Source organism: Beta vulgaris, chromosome 5 (genome assembly GCF_026745355.1).
Source record: "Beta vulgaris subsp. vulgaris cultivar EL10 chromosome 5, EL10.2, whole genome shotgun sequence".
NCBI lineage: Eukaryota > Viridiplantae > Streptophyta > Magnoliopsida > Caryophyllales > Amaranthaceae > Beta > Beta vulgaris.
In genome coordinates, this window is record NC_079206.1 from 4,725,444 (window position 1) to 4,742,874 (window position 17,431).

At 36.9% G+C, this 17,431-nt stretch overlaps 1 protein-coding gene across 1 annotated transcript; it reads left to right on the plus strand.

Moving 5' to 3' along the window:
- The first annotated feature begins 1,735 nt into the window (after positions 1-1,735).
- On the plus strand, positions 1,736-5,690 carry LOC104892338 (scarecrow-like protein 28). Its single transcript, XM_048645132.2, has 2 exons — positions 1,736-2,477; positions 2,607-5,690. Exon 2 carries the CDS (start codon positions 3,276-3,278, stop codon positions 5,310-5,312), a length of 2,037 nt encoding a protein of 678 aa, XP_048501089.1. The 5' UTR covers positions 1,736-2,477; positions 2,607-3,275; the 3' UTR covers positions 5,313-5,690.
- Positions 5,691-17,431: the final 11,741 nt, after the last annotated feature.

The following is a 17,431-nucleotide window of genomic DNA, read 5'->3' on the forward strand; positions in this document are numbered from 1 at the left end:
AACGTTGTACAGGTTAATCTAGATTACGAGATATAAATTTTACCATTAGATCAAGTACTAAGTAAAATTGTTACTAAATTGAGAAACATGAAAAAAGAATAAGAACACATTAAAACTCACAAGAGACAACTTCAAGTTATGAGATGAACCCATAAAAAATATACGATATGAGACGAACAAAACAGCTGAAGTTAAGGCTCGAGAAACTGGAGCCACAGGCCCACAAACAAAAGTACGCTACAACTTAGTCCACATTCAACTGAGTTTCATTCTCCAGTCAAATTAACAAAAAACTAAACCATGGATGTCTTGACCTATTGGTTAAGATTGAGGTGTTGTGAACTATATATCATATGTTCAAATCCCCCCTCGCCTTCTTTGTAATGTCTTTGTGGCTCATATAGATAAAAAAAGAAAAAAAAATCGAGTTGGATGTTGTTAAAGGATAACTTGCAAGTTGCATCAATTTATGGGTACTGCTGTATTATGGATTCAGTAGATGTTCTGATATTGATATTGACATATTGTTAAATATGATTCTAATAATAGTGAATCTGACATTTATCTCTATTATATAAGGAAAGGGGGAGGAAGATGGTATCTCCATTTAAAAATACTAAATTATCCTTAATGATCTAATGGAATAAAAAAAATACAAAAGAAAACAATTTAAGAATACTTTTCCATTTCAACTTTGCATTTTAGGTGGATATAAAACACTATTTTAAAATTGATGCACGCAAATCGCATACATATAAGGCTAGTCAATAATCAGTATATATGTGAGTTCCCTTACTAACATTTATCAAATAATCAATTGTTTATCCTTCTCATGAGAGTCAATCATATAATTAATATACGCATTTGATCTATTGTGTTGGTGAAAAGTGAAATTGTACAACAAAATGTTTTACATGAGATTATGTAAAGTAATATGATTTATGACAAAAAAGGAGCTTATTTTAGGAACATCCTAGTAATAAAAGGAATAATTGGCTCATGAGACCAACTTTAATTTTGGTGTATCATACAATACCAACTAGAGAACGTGTGTAAAGAGAAATAAACTATAATGATAGGACTTGAGACTTGAGAGTGTATATAGGGTAGCACCAACTTAATTGATGCACTATATTAACATTATAATTAGTGATATCCTGTACACTCACTTTATCAATTAAGTTGCTATTCGTACTAAAATCATAATTAGTACTCTTTTTATATTTTTTTAGTTTGCCCATTTGAAATCTTGACATTATTCACAATTAGAGAAAATCTTCTAAATTTTTCTCAAATATATAAGAAAAAAAAAAATATAGTCATATGAGAACTTGTTTGATTCTTGTACTTTATTAAGGCTCTTTGAAAGGTAAATGAATGCTTATCCTGTGGATGCGGCATTGGCGGTCTTAGCATTTTCCTGTTACAGAATCGACTCTGAACACTGTTCATGGCGCGGTTAGCGGTGAAAAAGAATATCAACATTCAATTATTATAATTTTTACTTAATACTCCCCCTGTTTCAGAAAATATAAGGCACGCACGATTTTTGAGGTCGAACTTTGACCGTTAATTACTCTCAATTTACGTAGATAAATTTTTTTAAAAATTAATGTTTTTTTTATAAAGGTAAGGAGAAAGTAGGTTAGGAGACCATTTCTCGATTTGTGTGTGTCATCCTTGCGCAAAATTTTTATGTTATAATAGTATTTTTTATGATGAATCCAACGGTATAATTTTTATAATTTTTATTTACCATATTATGAGAGATATTTGTAGTCAAAACAAATTTTCGTAAAGCGAGAATGCCTTATATTTTGAAACATTTTATAATAAAAGACATTTAAAATCTAAAAAGTACATTGATAAACGCGTACAATCAAAATTCTAGCAAAACATAAGATGGTGCATATTATAAGAAAATTAATTCTAGGTAAGCGCACTAAACACCAAATCTATTTCTCCAAACAGAAAATTCCCCACCACACATAAAAATACAACTTCTAGCAAAAAAAAAACACATTTCTAGCAAAAACAAATTACCTACTACATGAAGAAAAAAACAAAGGAAAATCCAACGGTCACATACACGGGTGTGCAATCATAAGAAGACAACCACGTGCACTCCTCGTGACTAGTGTGAAACTCCTAGAAAAAGCATCCTTAACCTCCACAATCTTCAACTCCCAAGTGTACGTACACTACTTCCATGTTTTCTCAACGGTCATATTTCACCGACATTATCCCAACGGCTATATTTTCATTTCCCACCTAAATCTCAACCGTTTGATCTTAATCTAACGTCCATAATCACTCTTTTCTTCCACTATTAACCATCATTTTCCATCCTTCACCACATAAAAAGCATTGGTCAACAAAGTAGCTTTGATAGGGACAGCTATGGAACTAGAAGTTGCAGAGTAGAAGAAGAACAACAACAACATAATATAGAAAGATAGAAAGAAAAAAGAAAGAAAGTTAGCATCTTTTTCTTCCTTTTTCTTTCATTATATAAAAACTAGAATTGTGTAGATTTTATGGCTTTTTTGGGAAGAATGTTGTGTTTTGTTCTTCAATTTTACTCATTTTTTATGAATTAATAATAGGTGGGTGGTTTTTATTTTGTGGGATTTTCTGCTGCTATGGAATTCATGGTGTATGATTCAACAACATCTGAATTGGGTTCTTTTCTTCATCTGAGTTTCTGCTGCCAATTTGATGAACAAGTATGTTTCTTCACTTCACTTATTTCAATTTTGTTTGCAAATCAAAGACTTTTCAAAATTAATTTATACTGATAATCTTGGAATCCGATGATTTCTTCATTCTTTGGGTTTTAGATTTTGATTAATATTGTTTATATTTCTGATCAATTCTTTCATATGTTGTAGTTCTGATTTATTTGTAGGTAGAAATTCATTCATTCATTTATTGCACATATATATTATTTGATTGTAGAAACACACAATTGAATTTTCACTCAATTTTTTTTAACTTCTTTCAAATTCATCGGATTCCCCTTTGATTTTTTTTTTTGGAATTCTCACACACCCACAAATAGATATCTTTGAATTTGAGAAATTTGTTCATATATAATCATATAGAGCAAAGTATATTATTGCTACAATTGCATATTGCATGCTTTGAGATTTACAACAGAGATATCAGAAGAAAAAAAAAACAGAGTGTGAGAGAAAACAGAGAGAAAAACAGGGGAAAAAAAAGAGGGAAGAAGAAAAGATTAGAAGAAGAAAAAGGTTGGTTAGTGGAGAAGAATGTTGGCTGGGTGTTCTTCCACATTGTTGTCACCAAGGCATAGATTGAGGAGTGAAGCATCAGCACAGTTTCAAGCTTGTCATTATCCATTACCTTCAATGAGCACACAGAGATTGGATTTACCCTGCAACTTTCCAAGAAAAGAAGTTAATCGGCCGCAATCGATCCGATCACCGGTGGGTCTGTCCGTAGAGAAACCGATCGAAACGAAGACATTGAAGCAAAGTATCAAGGTGCCGCCATCGCCGGAGGGGAGGAGAGAGGTGAAGGGAGAGTTTTGGAGGGAGAAAGGGAAGAAGAGTTTAAAGAGGAGGTTTAGAGAACAAGGGTCTTTTGATGATGATGATGAGGAGGAAAATGATGATTCTTGTGTTGGGAGAGCTAAAAGGAAGAAGGGTAGTTTTGAGTTTGGAGAATCTGAGTGTTTTTCTCCAGAAGGTAAAGATCACTTGAGTTTAAGTCATTTGGGTAGTGGTGAGAATTTCTGGATTCAGCAACCTGGTTTTGGGGTTGTTAATTTCCCTCAAGTTCCATTTTCTATCACTTGTTCAAGTGAAGAAGAAAGGGTGTGTTTTGCTCCTACTGATGTGGTTTCACCACCACCTTTGCCACCATTGTCACACACTCCTTGGGTTGAATCTGATGTTACTGAGATCCCTGAATATGGTGGTGATAAAGAGGGCGAGCCTAGTCATGGGCCTGTTACGACAACATCGGGTTCTAGCTCTTCTTCTGAGAGCCATAGCTTCGGGCTTAGGCTTAGTGAGAATGTTTCTGAGCGTGAATTTGGGAATGGGGCTATGAATCCTAACCCTGGTGATGGTTCTAGGGCTGTTCGGAACCACAACAATGATGATCAGACTGAGCAACAAGGGTTTGAGCTCATCAGTTTTCTTATGGGCTGTGTTGAAGCTATTACATCGAGGAATATTCCAGCTGTCAATCATTTTATTGCAAAGTTGGGAGAACAAGCTTCTCCAAGGGGCCGGTCCACTATTAGTCGTCTCACAGCTTACTTCACTGAAGCTTTAGCCTTGAGGGTGACCAGGTTATGGCCTCGTATGTTTCACATAAGTGTTCCTAGGGAGCTTGATCGTTTTGATGATGAGTCTGGTGCAGCTGCATTTAGGCTTTTGAATCAGATTAGTCCTATCCCAAAGTTCATTCACTTCACCGCTAATGAGATGTTGCTGAGAGCCTTTGAAGGCAAAGATAAGGTGCACATCATAGACTTTGATATCAAGCAAGGGCTTCAATGGCCTGGCTTTTTTCAAAGCTTAGCCTCGAGGCATAACCCTCCTAGTCATGTAAGGATCACTGGAATAGGGGAGTCGAAGCAAGAATTAATTGAGACAGGAGAGAGGTTGGCTAGCTTTGCTGAGGCATTTAATCTGCCTTTTGAGTTCCATCCGGTTGTTGATCGTTTGGAGGATGTTAGGCTATGGATGCTCCACGTGAAGGAAGGAGAAAGTGTGGCAGTGAACTGCATATTACAGCTTCACAAGACTCTATATGATACTACGAATGCTTCATTTAGGGACTTCATGGGTTTAATCCGAAGCACTAACCCTATAGCTTTTGTTATGGCTGAGCAAGAAGCTGATCACAACGAACCCAACATGGAAATGCGGGTTTGTAGTTCACTTAGATACTACTCAGCCATATTTGATTCAATTGATTCTAGCCTTCCTTATGATATCCCAGCGAGGGTGAAGATTGAGGAGATGTTTGGCCGTGAAATTAGAAACATAGTTGCTTGTGAAGGGAGTGATAGGATTGAAAGGCATGAGAAGTTTGGGAATTGGAAAAGGCGAATGGAGCAAGTAGGATTTTGGTGTGTGAAAAGGAACGAGAGAGAGGTATTTCAAAGCCAGATGCTGCTGAAGATGTACTCTAATGAAAGCTATAATGTGGAACAACAAGGGGATGACGCCATTACATTGAGGTGGATGGATCAACCACTCTATACTGTCTCTCTGTGGGCTTCTGTTGATGCCACTGCAGGGAGTTCTTCCAGCTTTTCTCAGCCAATGTGATTCAGCGCTGATGGATTTTGCTCAGAGTGTAGAAAATACTACAGACAGGAGATCAAATTCTTTGTAGGTGTAGAGGAATTCTTTGATTCTTTCATGCAGATATAATTATTTTTTCTTACTTTTTGGTGATCAGCCAGGATTCAATTCTACAGGATACAGTTAGCTTTTCTTTTCTCAATACAGATTTGGGTTTGTTTTCTTTCTTTATAGGCCATACATATTGGTTCTAGCTAGATGTGAAGGATAGTTTATTCATGTTTATTCTTCAAATTCTTTTCTGTAATGAATTCTTTGTAGGTTATTTTCAAGACTATATGTCTATTCATTTGTTATTCAAGATCACGTGGAATAAGATTTATTCATTTTGAGGTTGTTTTAGCATAATGTTTCCTGGTTTATGAAATTCTGGTACACATAGGCTCTTATCTCATTATCGACTATATTTCTGAATGCTAGAACGGTGTTACATCACCTGCTCTAGAATCTGAAATGCTCTTCATTTACTTTGGAGAAAACCGTTCTAAGCAATGTAGTTCTCCTCTTTGGGGGTTTTCAAGCAATATGAGCAAGAAACAAACTGAAGCGCATGAGGAGTTTGGTGGTCAGATAAGGAGGAACATGAACGAAGTTGTCCTGAAGATTTTGCATACCATTTTAGCTTATATGATGGCATTTGAATCTCCCAATGGTTTGCGATTGACCAACTAGCAATCTAGTTTCATAAATATGAAAGGTACGGTTCTTGAACTTCTTCATGCCGCTCCTTGTTTTGTATTATATACGTTTTTTGCAAGGTCCAGCTTGAATTGGGACTTTTACATTTAACTTCATTGGTGAAACTGAAACAACACTAATCATAAGTAATGTAACAGATCTATAAAAGTTACATCGACGAGTAATAACCACTAACCAGAACATGACACTTCTTTTTTTTTGGGATTGATTAAGGGAGAGCTGTGAGAACCTATAAAATATAAGGAGGCAAGGAGCTACATGGGTGTGGCACAATCAGAACTGGAAAAAATAACAGAGAGAGAGAGCAATAAACGCAGTTCTTCCAAGATGAGCTTCCTATTGCTTTCTCTACTCATGCTTCCTGCACAACAGATAGAGGCATACTCGTACTGGACTACAGGAGCAGTGGCAGCCTGGCAGGATTCTCTGTGTGTTATGTCATCGTTCTCAATATTTACAAAAAGCAGAATGGCAAAAATCAGCCACCTATACCAGTTAAGATCACCAATCATATCGGAAAACCTGTGATCATGTGCTGCTCTTCTAAGAAGAGCAATCAAAGTACTCAGAATTACCACTTTTACAATCTTCTTGTTTCTTCTGTTTTTAAATTACTAGAAAATTACTTAGGGTGCCTCTTACCTCTTCTAGGACCATTAACTTTCAAGGTTTACTGCGTGTGGGTTATTTCTTATAGAGTAGGAGATCAATTCTGTAACAGACATATATATTGGTCCGTTATCTTACATATATAGGTCATACAATTGGATAAGTGGTCCTAGCTAGACTGCAGGAAGCACAGTTTATCATGTTTGATTTTGTTACGATGAAAGCAACAACTAACAGAATGAACAAATAATCAACAAACAAATCCACTTGGTAGGTGATCACATTAGTGCACTTTGCTCTCGCTTTGGCTGTAGAATTGATTTACCTTGCCCCCTTTCAGTTTCCAGTGTGTTGCTGCTTGTAGAACTTTTATTCATCCTAAGTTTATAGTTCTATAACTGTGTTGTATAAGGAGGTTGTATAACTTAATAGGTCTCTTGTTTATGCTTTTCACAGTAGCATGTATTTTAGAGATCTACCTATGTAAGTGTGAAGTTTAGCCGCTTCAAGAGCTATTGGGCAAGCTTTGATACACTTATGAATAGATATGGACACAAGGCTTTATGTGTCGGTTTATAATGAGTTTAAGTAAACGTTATCTTGTGTGTATTGTATCTTCGGGTTTCCATTATGTATTGAAATTGGTTCAATCGTTATCGACACCAATTGGATACGGATACTTGGAATGTGTACTTTACTATATGAAAGTTCAAGTTTTATACACTTTCATTTACGCATGAGATGTTTGTTTTGATGGTGTTCAGTGCTTATTATCTTTTAGAATACTCTAAATGGGAGGATTGTTGTATAATTTAGAGTATTTGGTTGATTGAGTTCATGTAACGTATAACTTGAATAACTTGTTAAGGTGTCGTTGTTCAGTTACGTTAAATATACACGTAGATTGTTTATGGTGTAGTAAACAATAAGATTTGAAGGAATAAAGAAACCGCAAACAAGTACAAAATGTTACTAGAATCAATATGTATAATACATATTATGCTTGGTGGTTATAGCTAAGCATGGTGCAGCAAATTCGTACGAGCAGTAGCATAGTATACTCGCACAAGCAGCAGGCAGTAGGCTGAAGGCTGAATGCGTCACGATGCTCGTCGCAAGCAGCAGGCATGGGCTGAAAGCTTCGCGACTCGCGAAGGCTGAGTCGCGACTCGCGACAGGCTCGCTCGCGACTCGCGAGCTCTGTCGCGGCTCGCGACGAGAGCCTGTCTTTTGCGTGGCTCTTTGTGCAACGAATGGTTTTGACGGTTATCTTTGTGTACGTGCATAAAGTGGTTTTACCACAGATGAAAGGAGATAGATTCATATTATATTTTTCTCTAAAAAGCACTCTTTCTCAAGTCTAAGAGAAGATTAATGATCAAACACTAAAACATAAATCTTATTCTCATTTTTGACAAGATTCATACGAGCGTGACTCTTGTTGTTCTTCTTTGTATCTCGAAATTGAATTCCGTGCAACCCGTGCTTCGTATAGGGTCGGAATATCACTTTTGGGAAAGTGTCTACACACGCCTAGAAGATTCGTCATTCATAGTATTCATCTTCTTCACCCTTTATCTAGTTCTAACACTGCTTCTGTTGATGCTGGCTGAATTGGTAATAATGAAATCTAACTTATCGAAAACAATTCCTGAATGATAAGAATTTGGTTCCATGTACTGTTTAATAGCCAGATATGCTGTAAGAAATGAATTCAAGGTGTTAAAACATATTTGGCATCAAATATCTTTGTTGACGATTCCTCCTTTATTCTTTTCAATAATTGAACTTTCCACGTGCGTGCAGGAAACTATCGAGTATACAAATATAAAGGGAGAGAGTAGACAATGTCCAAGTATCATAAAATTTATTGTATGATAGTATTTAGCAACATCGCAGTATTGATTAAGAAATAAAAATAAGCAATTGTCTCATACATGACTTCTTCTGACTTCTATTGTGATCCAGAGAGGCAGATGCTAGGTATCTGATGTAAGTAGAAAGACAAAGATGGCCAAATTATGCACGGTCAAGTGTGGCTTAATACAAGGAAAGAATGCCTAAATAATTACTGTCATGTTGATTGTCTGAACATGTGTGAAACTGAATGTCCAGAATTTTATCCATATAAAGGGAAGTTGATGTAGTATGTGTTAAGAAAGAAGCCAACAAGCTAGCTCTTGAATCCCACTTCAGTTGTTGTCAGTTTGTGTAAAGCCAACGCCTAGGCTCCTGAGTGTAAGATACGTGAAGTACATTTAAAGCTTAAATGAACTGTGCAACTTGAAGATGAAAGTGCATTCAATGTCACATTAAGAAAGAATAACTGGGAAAGAATAACTTGAAGATACATTGATGAAAAATGAACCATAATTGGTGAACACCCTCCCCCTTCTTTTATGGGCTAAAAAAATATAACGTATTCCTTACAGATGACGAAGGGGAAATGGGGAATTCATATAATATTGGTTTCTTATAAATTGTATTGGTTGTAGCTAATCGCATGAAGTCATGAACCACAACTTAGTCAAGTTTTATTCTTCAATCATTCAGTACTAAATGTCACATAGGGGTAGATGAGGGTGTGCAACGAGCCTAACAGCACATGGCCCCAAAAATTATAAAGGCCTCAAAATATATTATTTTGAAAATTTTACTTTATAATTGAAGAAATCACCCTTGTTTCCCACCCTTAATAAATTTGTCAATGATTTATCTTTAGATTTTTCAACTTTCCATCTTTAGAACTCTAACCTTCCATCTTTATTTTCTATAAATTTAGGGGCCCAATTTCCATGTTAGAACCGGGGCTCCAAAATTTTCAAGACGGCCCTGCTAAATGAACTATATTTAGTTGATAGTACTTTGATGATCAAAGCTCCAAATCAGAAAGGAAAAACAGGGGGATTTAAATGGCCAGGTTCAGAAAGGGAAAAATTAGCAAATTCATAACGGTGAGAATTTCACATATACATATCTCTATTATATAAGGCAACACATGGGGGACACCAAAAAATAAAAAAAAGGAATAAAAGAAGAAGAAAAGAAGATAACTAACTGTTTCATTTGAATGGAAAAGGGGAAGTAAAACATTTAAATTGAACATTAGTTTTTTGAGAAAGAAAAATATAAAAACAGTTTTTTACGCAATTAATTTTATTTTTACTTCATTTGTTATCACACATGATCCATGTAAGACTAGTATTATATAATGGTATTGCTTGATGTAATAGTTCGAATAAGTGACTCTGGCTCCAACTCTTTTCACAGAGTTGCTCCACAAATAAAAATGAGTTGGACGCGTGAATCTCTAAAATGGAGCTATCTGCTTCTTTCTCTGCTCATGATCACTGCACAACTTACAGAGGCAATGACGTACTGGACCATAGGTGCGTTTGCGCTTATGTCGTCAACATATATTACTATTTTCACGGTTATGAAAGTACAGTATTACAAAAGAATGAAAAGAATGAAAAGGAAACTTCAGATTACCACCCTTGATGTGGAAGATACTACTCTTCAATCACCTACATGGTGCAGCAATTCAAGTGGGAACAGAAGCTTGGAAGCATAGTTTTGGAAGGGTGGATAGATCAATAATAACTATCGCATCATAGTTGGGCCTTTTTTTGGTTTTTACACCTATGACGGTATGACCTATAATAGTATATAGGAGGACCTTCTTCATATACTATTACGGGTGCTTTACATCCATCATTTAACTTATAAGCTAATCAATGAAGTGTTTATCAATATTTATACATCCAAAATGTGACGAATCAGCGAGTGTCTTCAACAAGGAAGTTCCGACTTCAATTTATGGTGTAACAAAAGAACTGAATATACAATTGTCAAGCTATATTCCCAATAGCGCTAATGACAGGGGTTACAACCCCAGGCATCAAATTTAAAGTCTGTAAATTCAATAACGGAAACCGTACAATACTCCAACAAAGACAACAGACAAGTACTTAAGGAGTAGGACTTTGTGTATAGAAGTCTGGTAATAACAAAAGGTTAGCTATTTCTTGTAATCTTTGCACTGTTGTTGGTACTAGAGGATTAATTAACCTGTAGGCTCTAGCTGTCTAGCAGATGAAAATTTTTCAATTTCAATGTATTGTCTTTCCCAAGTCCTTTCTCTTTCTCACTGAATCACAGAGTCAGTTACTAGGTTGCAAATATCAATTTAAAGAAACGTCGATCTTCTTCATAAATGTATATAGCTGTTTTCACTTTATTCATTATATATGTAGGCTTGTTTTATTTTTGCCAGATAACAAAATGCTAGACCTGGTGGAAATCTAGATGATATTGTTGGGGTTGGGGTTGGGGTTGGGGTTAGGGGGTGCAAGCGGAAGCAAATAGTTATAATGAGAAAAATAAGGTAAAAGATGGACAAGAAAAGTAGAAATGAACCCACACAATTTAACGTGGGAAAAACTCTCAAAAAAGGTAAAAAAAAAACCCACCACAACAAGCACTAATTATCCAATATATAAAAAAGGGTATGAAAGTACAACCCCGAAGGATAACAAGAGTATGGTATGACTCTCTAACTAATATTGGATCTAAGAGTTAAGCATAAAAGAGAGTACTAAACTTTGCAAAAAATTGTAGTTTACTCATCCAAGTTGTAAAAGTTGCACTTTGCTCACTCAAAGTACATCTCTTTAACTTTTCCGTTAATTTCAAATAAAAATCAATAAAAAAAAGGCTGATTTGGCATAGAAAACGAGAATAACAATCTTTCTCTCTCCTCCTCTCAAAACCAAATCACCTCTTTACATCCACCACTCCACCTTCTGTCATTATTTTTCTAGGATATTGTTTCTTTAACAACCACCCTGAATTTTCTTTGTAAATTTTCTCGCTCCTCTCTTCAATTAACCATGAATTCAGACGGAAAAAAAGTATGTAAACTCAACCCTTTATGCTACTAATTCAGACAACAAAGAAGGAGACTCGCATGGAAAATAACCTCACCAACCTCGTCGGTCAACGCCGCCATGAACTCCTCTTCCTCTGTCTATTCTACCTTTCTCTCCTTCGTCGCGGGATCGACTCCTCTCGCCGCCATCTTCTCCCTTAATCAAGCCCTCGCATCTCGACGAAACCGACTCCTTTCCCCTGCTCGAATTTCTAGTTTGCTCGATGTGTGCTACTTCTAATTTTCTTATTTTTGTCGTTGAAGATTATTTGTTGTTAAAGATGATTTCTGGGGTTGGAGTTTGATTTTTCTGGATTTTGGGATTTTGGTTCATTTTGGTGGTTGGAGGGGTTGGGATGTTCGAATTCTTTTGTGACTTTCTTAGATCTGATGTTGGGGTTTTGGGGTTGGAATGCTCGAATTCTAATGTTTTCGATTGGTCCTTAGATCTGATTTTGGAGTTTGGTTTGATTTTTTCTGGGTGGTTTTTTATTTCGTTTGTGGTGATTGGTGGTGGTAGGTGTGGTGGACGGTGGGGAAGATGGTGGTCGGCGATGAAGGTGGTGGTTGGTGGGTTGGTGACCTAGTCGGGGGGAAGGATAGAGGAAGACATAATATTTTTTTTTGGAAAAAGAAATGAAGATTTTATGCACAACTAATTTTTTATTAGTATTTTATTAAAGTTAATAATAAAAGTAACATAATTTGGGTTTGAGTATCCAAATTGAAACTTTTACAACTAGGATGGGTAAACTGCAACTTTGGGCTGGGTACCCTCTTTTATGCCTAACTCTTCGATTTAATTCTCGAAGAGAGTTGGTAATCTCTTGAAGGAGATGTATATGTGTATTCTAATTAATATGTGCATATGGTGCTTTTGGTACACTTGGTACAAATTGTAAGTTTATGCTAAGTGGAATTTATAGTACACGCAAGCTTGAAGGCCAAGCATATTAACCTTGGAGCCCAAGGACATCATACTTGGAGGTCAGTATATGGTATGTATGAATTTCCTCCGGCTTACAAAGCAAACTTGAATTAATTAATGTGGGACTTGTGATACAAACCCAACAGATATCTATACATCCAATTGTGATTAGGGAAGCAAAAATTTTAATGCATATTCTTAAAAGTTTTAGGCCTCGTTTGGTTCACATGAGAAAGAATTTCCCATGAGAATTTACATTTCATTGGAAATGATTTCCCTTGTTAATTTCCTAGGAATTAGACAAAATTGTTTGGTTGACACCATAGGAAATTGCATTTCCTAGGAAATTACTCACCAAGGGGGGGCTTGGTGAGTGATTTCCTATGTTTCATGGGAAATTCTATTTGCCTTGGAATTTGTATTTCCTATACTTCTCCCATTTCCCTCCAACCAAACACAACACCCATAATGTATTTCCTAGGAATTTGTATTTCCAAGGGAAATAGCTTCCAACCAAACAACACCTTACCATATTAGTATCATCAAAGAACAACAACATTCAATATGTTTGATGGTGTATAAGAATGAGCTATATATGGTAGGTTATATGTTTGACGGTGTATGTATATAGGCTATATGTATTATATGTATTAATGTATATGCTTTAGTAAAAAAAACCATTCACTAAAGGCCCGTTCTTTATCGTTTTTCATTTTCAGTTTTCAGTTTTTTTTGGAAACTAAAAACCAAAAACAGAAACTAGAAAAAGCGGTTTTCACTTTTTAGTTGTCAGTTTCAAAATCATCATGTTCCTAATAAATTTCACTAATTTTTGATTCATTATAAGACATACATCACATGACTTTGAAAATCAAAAAACCAAAAAAAAAAAACAGAAAACCACAGTAATACCGAACGGGCCCTAAAATATTGTAAAACACCAAGATGTTTTTATAGAGCTCAATAGCTCATAAACAAGTAGAGACGCCAGTATATATATTTTGTTCTTTCTCCGGCCTCTAGGACGTGGCAAGTGGTAGTATGCCATTTATCAAAGCCAAGGGTTGCAAATGCAGCTTGTTGCCTCAATTCTAATTGTACGCTTTTTGTCCATATCAATATATCATACCCTTAGCAGTCATTAGTTAACGGCTTAGCTTCTTCCAAAATCTTAATTTTATCCAACAATCTGTTTGGATATTGTGCTATTGAGAGTACATTGTGTTAGTAAAAACAGTAGTAGTGAGGGAGGGAGTTACAGCTTCTGCCATCAATGATTCTTCATACGCCGACGATAGATTTTAGAAGCATTATTTATTTATATCCAATCCTCAAAGGTAACAGCACAGGGAGGTAAAAAAAAAGTCATGTAGAAGAAAGTCTATTAGGTGCATTTTTAAGATGGCTAAACCAAATTATTCAAAACTGGGAATCTTGTTTCTTATTTTGATCCTAATGAACGCACAGCTTACAAAAGCAGCTAGCTGGTGGACAGTAGGTGCAGCCGCAGCTTTTTGCTTATTTGGAGCCACCCTTCTTTTTATAGAGAAGCGGAAAACCAAAAAATTAAGAGATCGCAGAATTCACCGCCCTCATTCGATCAATATGCCCTTCTTAGTGAGCTATAATTCTACTTTTGGTAAAGGGAGCTACTGTCTGTATGCTGGAGAAGAACAGACGTTTGTTTCTCCAAGTTCACCTACTTTGAGTGGAAGAATGGTTTTAATAAGACAGTAAGCTGTGGCTTGGTAGCTCATCGTCGTCGTCCCAAGGTGTTCTTGTTGCTGCATTTCATTATCATTAGATACTACTAATTCATATCCTTTGTCCCCAAAATACATTAAATGTCGGAAACCTCATGTTTATGTAGCGTTAATCTGATCTCATAAAACTCCTAGCTTATGAGATGAGGTGTTTTTGTTGCTTGCTTGTATTGATAGATAAATCGTAATTCAAACATTGTTCGAACTGATGAAACAAGGTAAAGCTTCCACATATTATACTACTTCCTCCGTTTTTTTTACATGTAACTACTTTTCTTCCCGAAATTGGTAAGTTTTGACCGACCTATTAAATTACTAACTTACCCTTACTTATAACAATTAACCAAAATTAAACCTACTTAATTTTTAACCTAAGTTCACAATTAACCACCACCCCTCTTCCACCCACCCTAATAACCCAACACCATACCCACCACCGCAGCAGCCCCCCTCCCCACCACTACATCAGCCCCCTTCCGCACCACCGCACCCCACCCAACTCGTTGAAACACCACCCCACTCGCCAAAAACCCACCCCATCCGCCGGAAACCCCATCCAGCCTCCAAAAACCCCACTCCACCCCCCGAAAACCCCAACCCACTCGCCCGAAAACCCCAACCCAACCAGCCGCGAAAACCCCACCTACCCCTAGAAAACCCTACCACAGTTTTGAAAACACCACCCCACCCGCCGAAAACTCAGTCGCGCGATAGCAAGAGAAGGAGAAGGGGAGGGGGTTGCGCGTTCAGCAGTGGAAGGGGAGGGTGTCAGTGGTCGATTTTAGTAGTGTCGGTGGTCGATTTGGTGGTGTCGGTGGTCGATTGGTGGTGTTAATTGGTTGTGGCGGTCGCAGCGGTGGCTCACTAGTGTTCCCCACTCCCTTTAATTCCTTTTCCTTTTATATATATAAAGGAATTAGAAATCATATGATAAAGAAAAAGATAGAAAATGGTTAATTCCAAAAGTAGTATTGCAGTAATTAGATATTACCGTAGAACATAAGTATTCAAGTAAAAGTAATCCGACAAAATATGAATGTATGATATATATTGTGTCCAAAAAGACAAATTGTATATTAATGTGACATACATCACTTATGTGGTCGGCCACATCTGTAGCTTTCGTGTGGTCGGCCCATATATAAGCCCAAACACAGAAACATAACCCCTTTCCCTATTATGTGTTCCTCTTTTCCTCCTCTCTTCTCCAATCTCATCCTTTCCCCCCTCTCTCCTCTACTGCACTTGTTTCAACTCACCAAATCACTAGGGGAAAAAAAAAGAAGGGCTGCGCAGGAAGGGCTGCGCGTTTCCTAAAAGCGCAGCCCTACTAGTGAAGGGCTGCGCTTTTTTAAAAAAGCGCAGCCCTACATAACAGAAGGGCTGCGTTTTTAAAAAAAAACGCAGCCCTTCACTTAGTAGGGCTGCGCTTGTAGAAAAAGCGCAGCCCTTCCTACATTCAGAAGGGCTGCGCTTTTTCTACAAGCGCAGCCCTTTACTAATAGGGCTGCGCTAGTAAAAAAAAGCGCAGCCCTTTATGGGCTTTTTATTAAAAAGAAACATCAGTCATTTAATTCGCGCGCTCAATATCACCAGTCCAAACCCTCAACCCTAAGTTCTCTCTCCTCCCTCTTCCTTCTCCAATTTTCAAAACCCTAAGTTCTCTCTCCTCCCTCTCCCTCTCCCTCAGCCGTCCTCATCCTCCCTCTCCCTCATTCTCTTCTTTATCTCCTCTCTTTTTTTCGAGAAAGCCTTCGAACTCTCCATCTGTGCATTCAAAGCACCCAATACCGACATTCAAAGCACCCAATACCGGCATTCAAAGCACCGTCGATATACCGGCATTCAAAGCACCCAATACTGGTATTTAAAGCACCGTCGATATACCGGCATTCAAAGCACCGTCGATATACTCTCTCAACCACCGTCGTTCGTCTCGCGAGTTCGTTCAACCACCGTCGTTCGTTCAACCACCGTCGCGAGTTCGTCTCCCTCAACCACCGTCGCGAGTTCGTCTCCCTCAACCACCGTCGCGAGTTCTTGTGTACAAATTCGTTCGTTTCTTCCTCTGTTCGTTGTTAAGTGAAGGGTTAATAGATTATAGATCTATGTTTTTTTTCTTTAATATTGTGAAATTAATTAAGCAATACATATATGTTGTATTCATTTTTGATTTTTTGTTTATACATATATGTTGTATTCATTTCTGTCATTTCGAGTTATAATCTATGTTTTTCTTTTTTTTAAATTCTGATGTAGTTGTTTTTATATATTAATTTCTTTGTTGTATTTTCTGTTTTTATTTGGATGTTTATAATTCTGATTTTTTTTTTTTGCATTATGCAAATCTATGCTTGCTACCATTTCGATGTTTTTTTTTTGTGGATTATGACATAGATTGAACTACCATTTAATATAAAACAATTTGTGTTGTTTAAACAATATCAACATGAGTAGATATATTTAGGAGTAAAAAAAATGCAAAAAAAAAAAAAAAAAAATTTTTTTTTTTTTGGTAGGAAGGGCTGCGCTTTTTAGGTAAAAGCGCAGCCCTTCTAGCTTAGAAGGGCTGCGCTTTTACCTAAAAAGCGCAGCCCTTCTAAGCTAGAAGGGCTGCGCTTTTACCTAAAAAGCGCAGCCCTTCCTACTGAAGGGCTGCGCTTTTCTAGCGCAGCCCTACTTAAAAAGTGAAGGGCTGCTATTGAAAGGGCTGCTGTCAAAAAGCGCAGCCCTACAGGCCTTTTTCAGCGCAGCCCTTCTTCATTTTTCCACTAGTGAAATCATCAAGCTAAAAAATTGGAGTAATTTTGCAAATGGAATCGAACTCCATGAAAATTCAAAGCTTAAAATCCTAACTTCTTTCTCTCCTCTGTAAAATCAATGGTGTCGTTGTTCTTGAAAAGTGTGGAAGATAAGGTGGTTGTAACTTGTTACTTGTACGCGATGATTACTAGAGAAGTGGTGTCTTTAAATACGAGAAGGAAGAAGAGGGAAGTGAAACAACACATCAAAGTTGAAAGGTGTGTTTGTCTTCAGCATAAGAAGAGTGTAAATATGAAAGAGAAAGAGAAATTGAGGGGAGAGAAAAAAAATTTCCCCCACTTTTTTGCTTTTATGCTTCCTGGAATTTTGACTAGAGAGTGAATTGATGTGT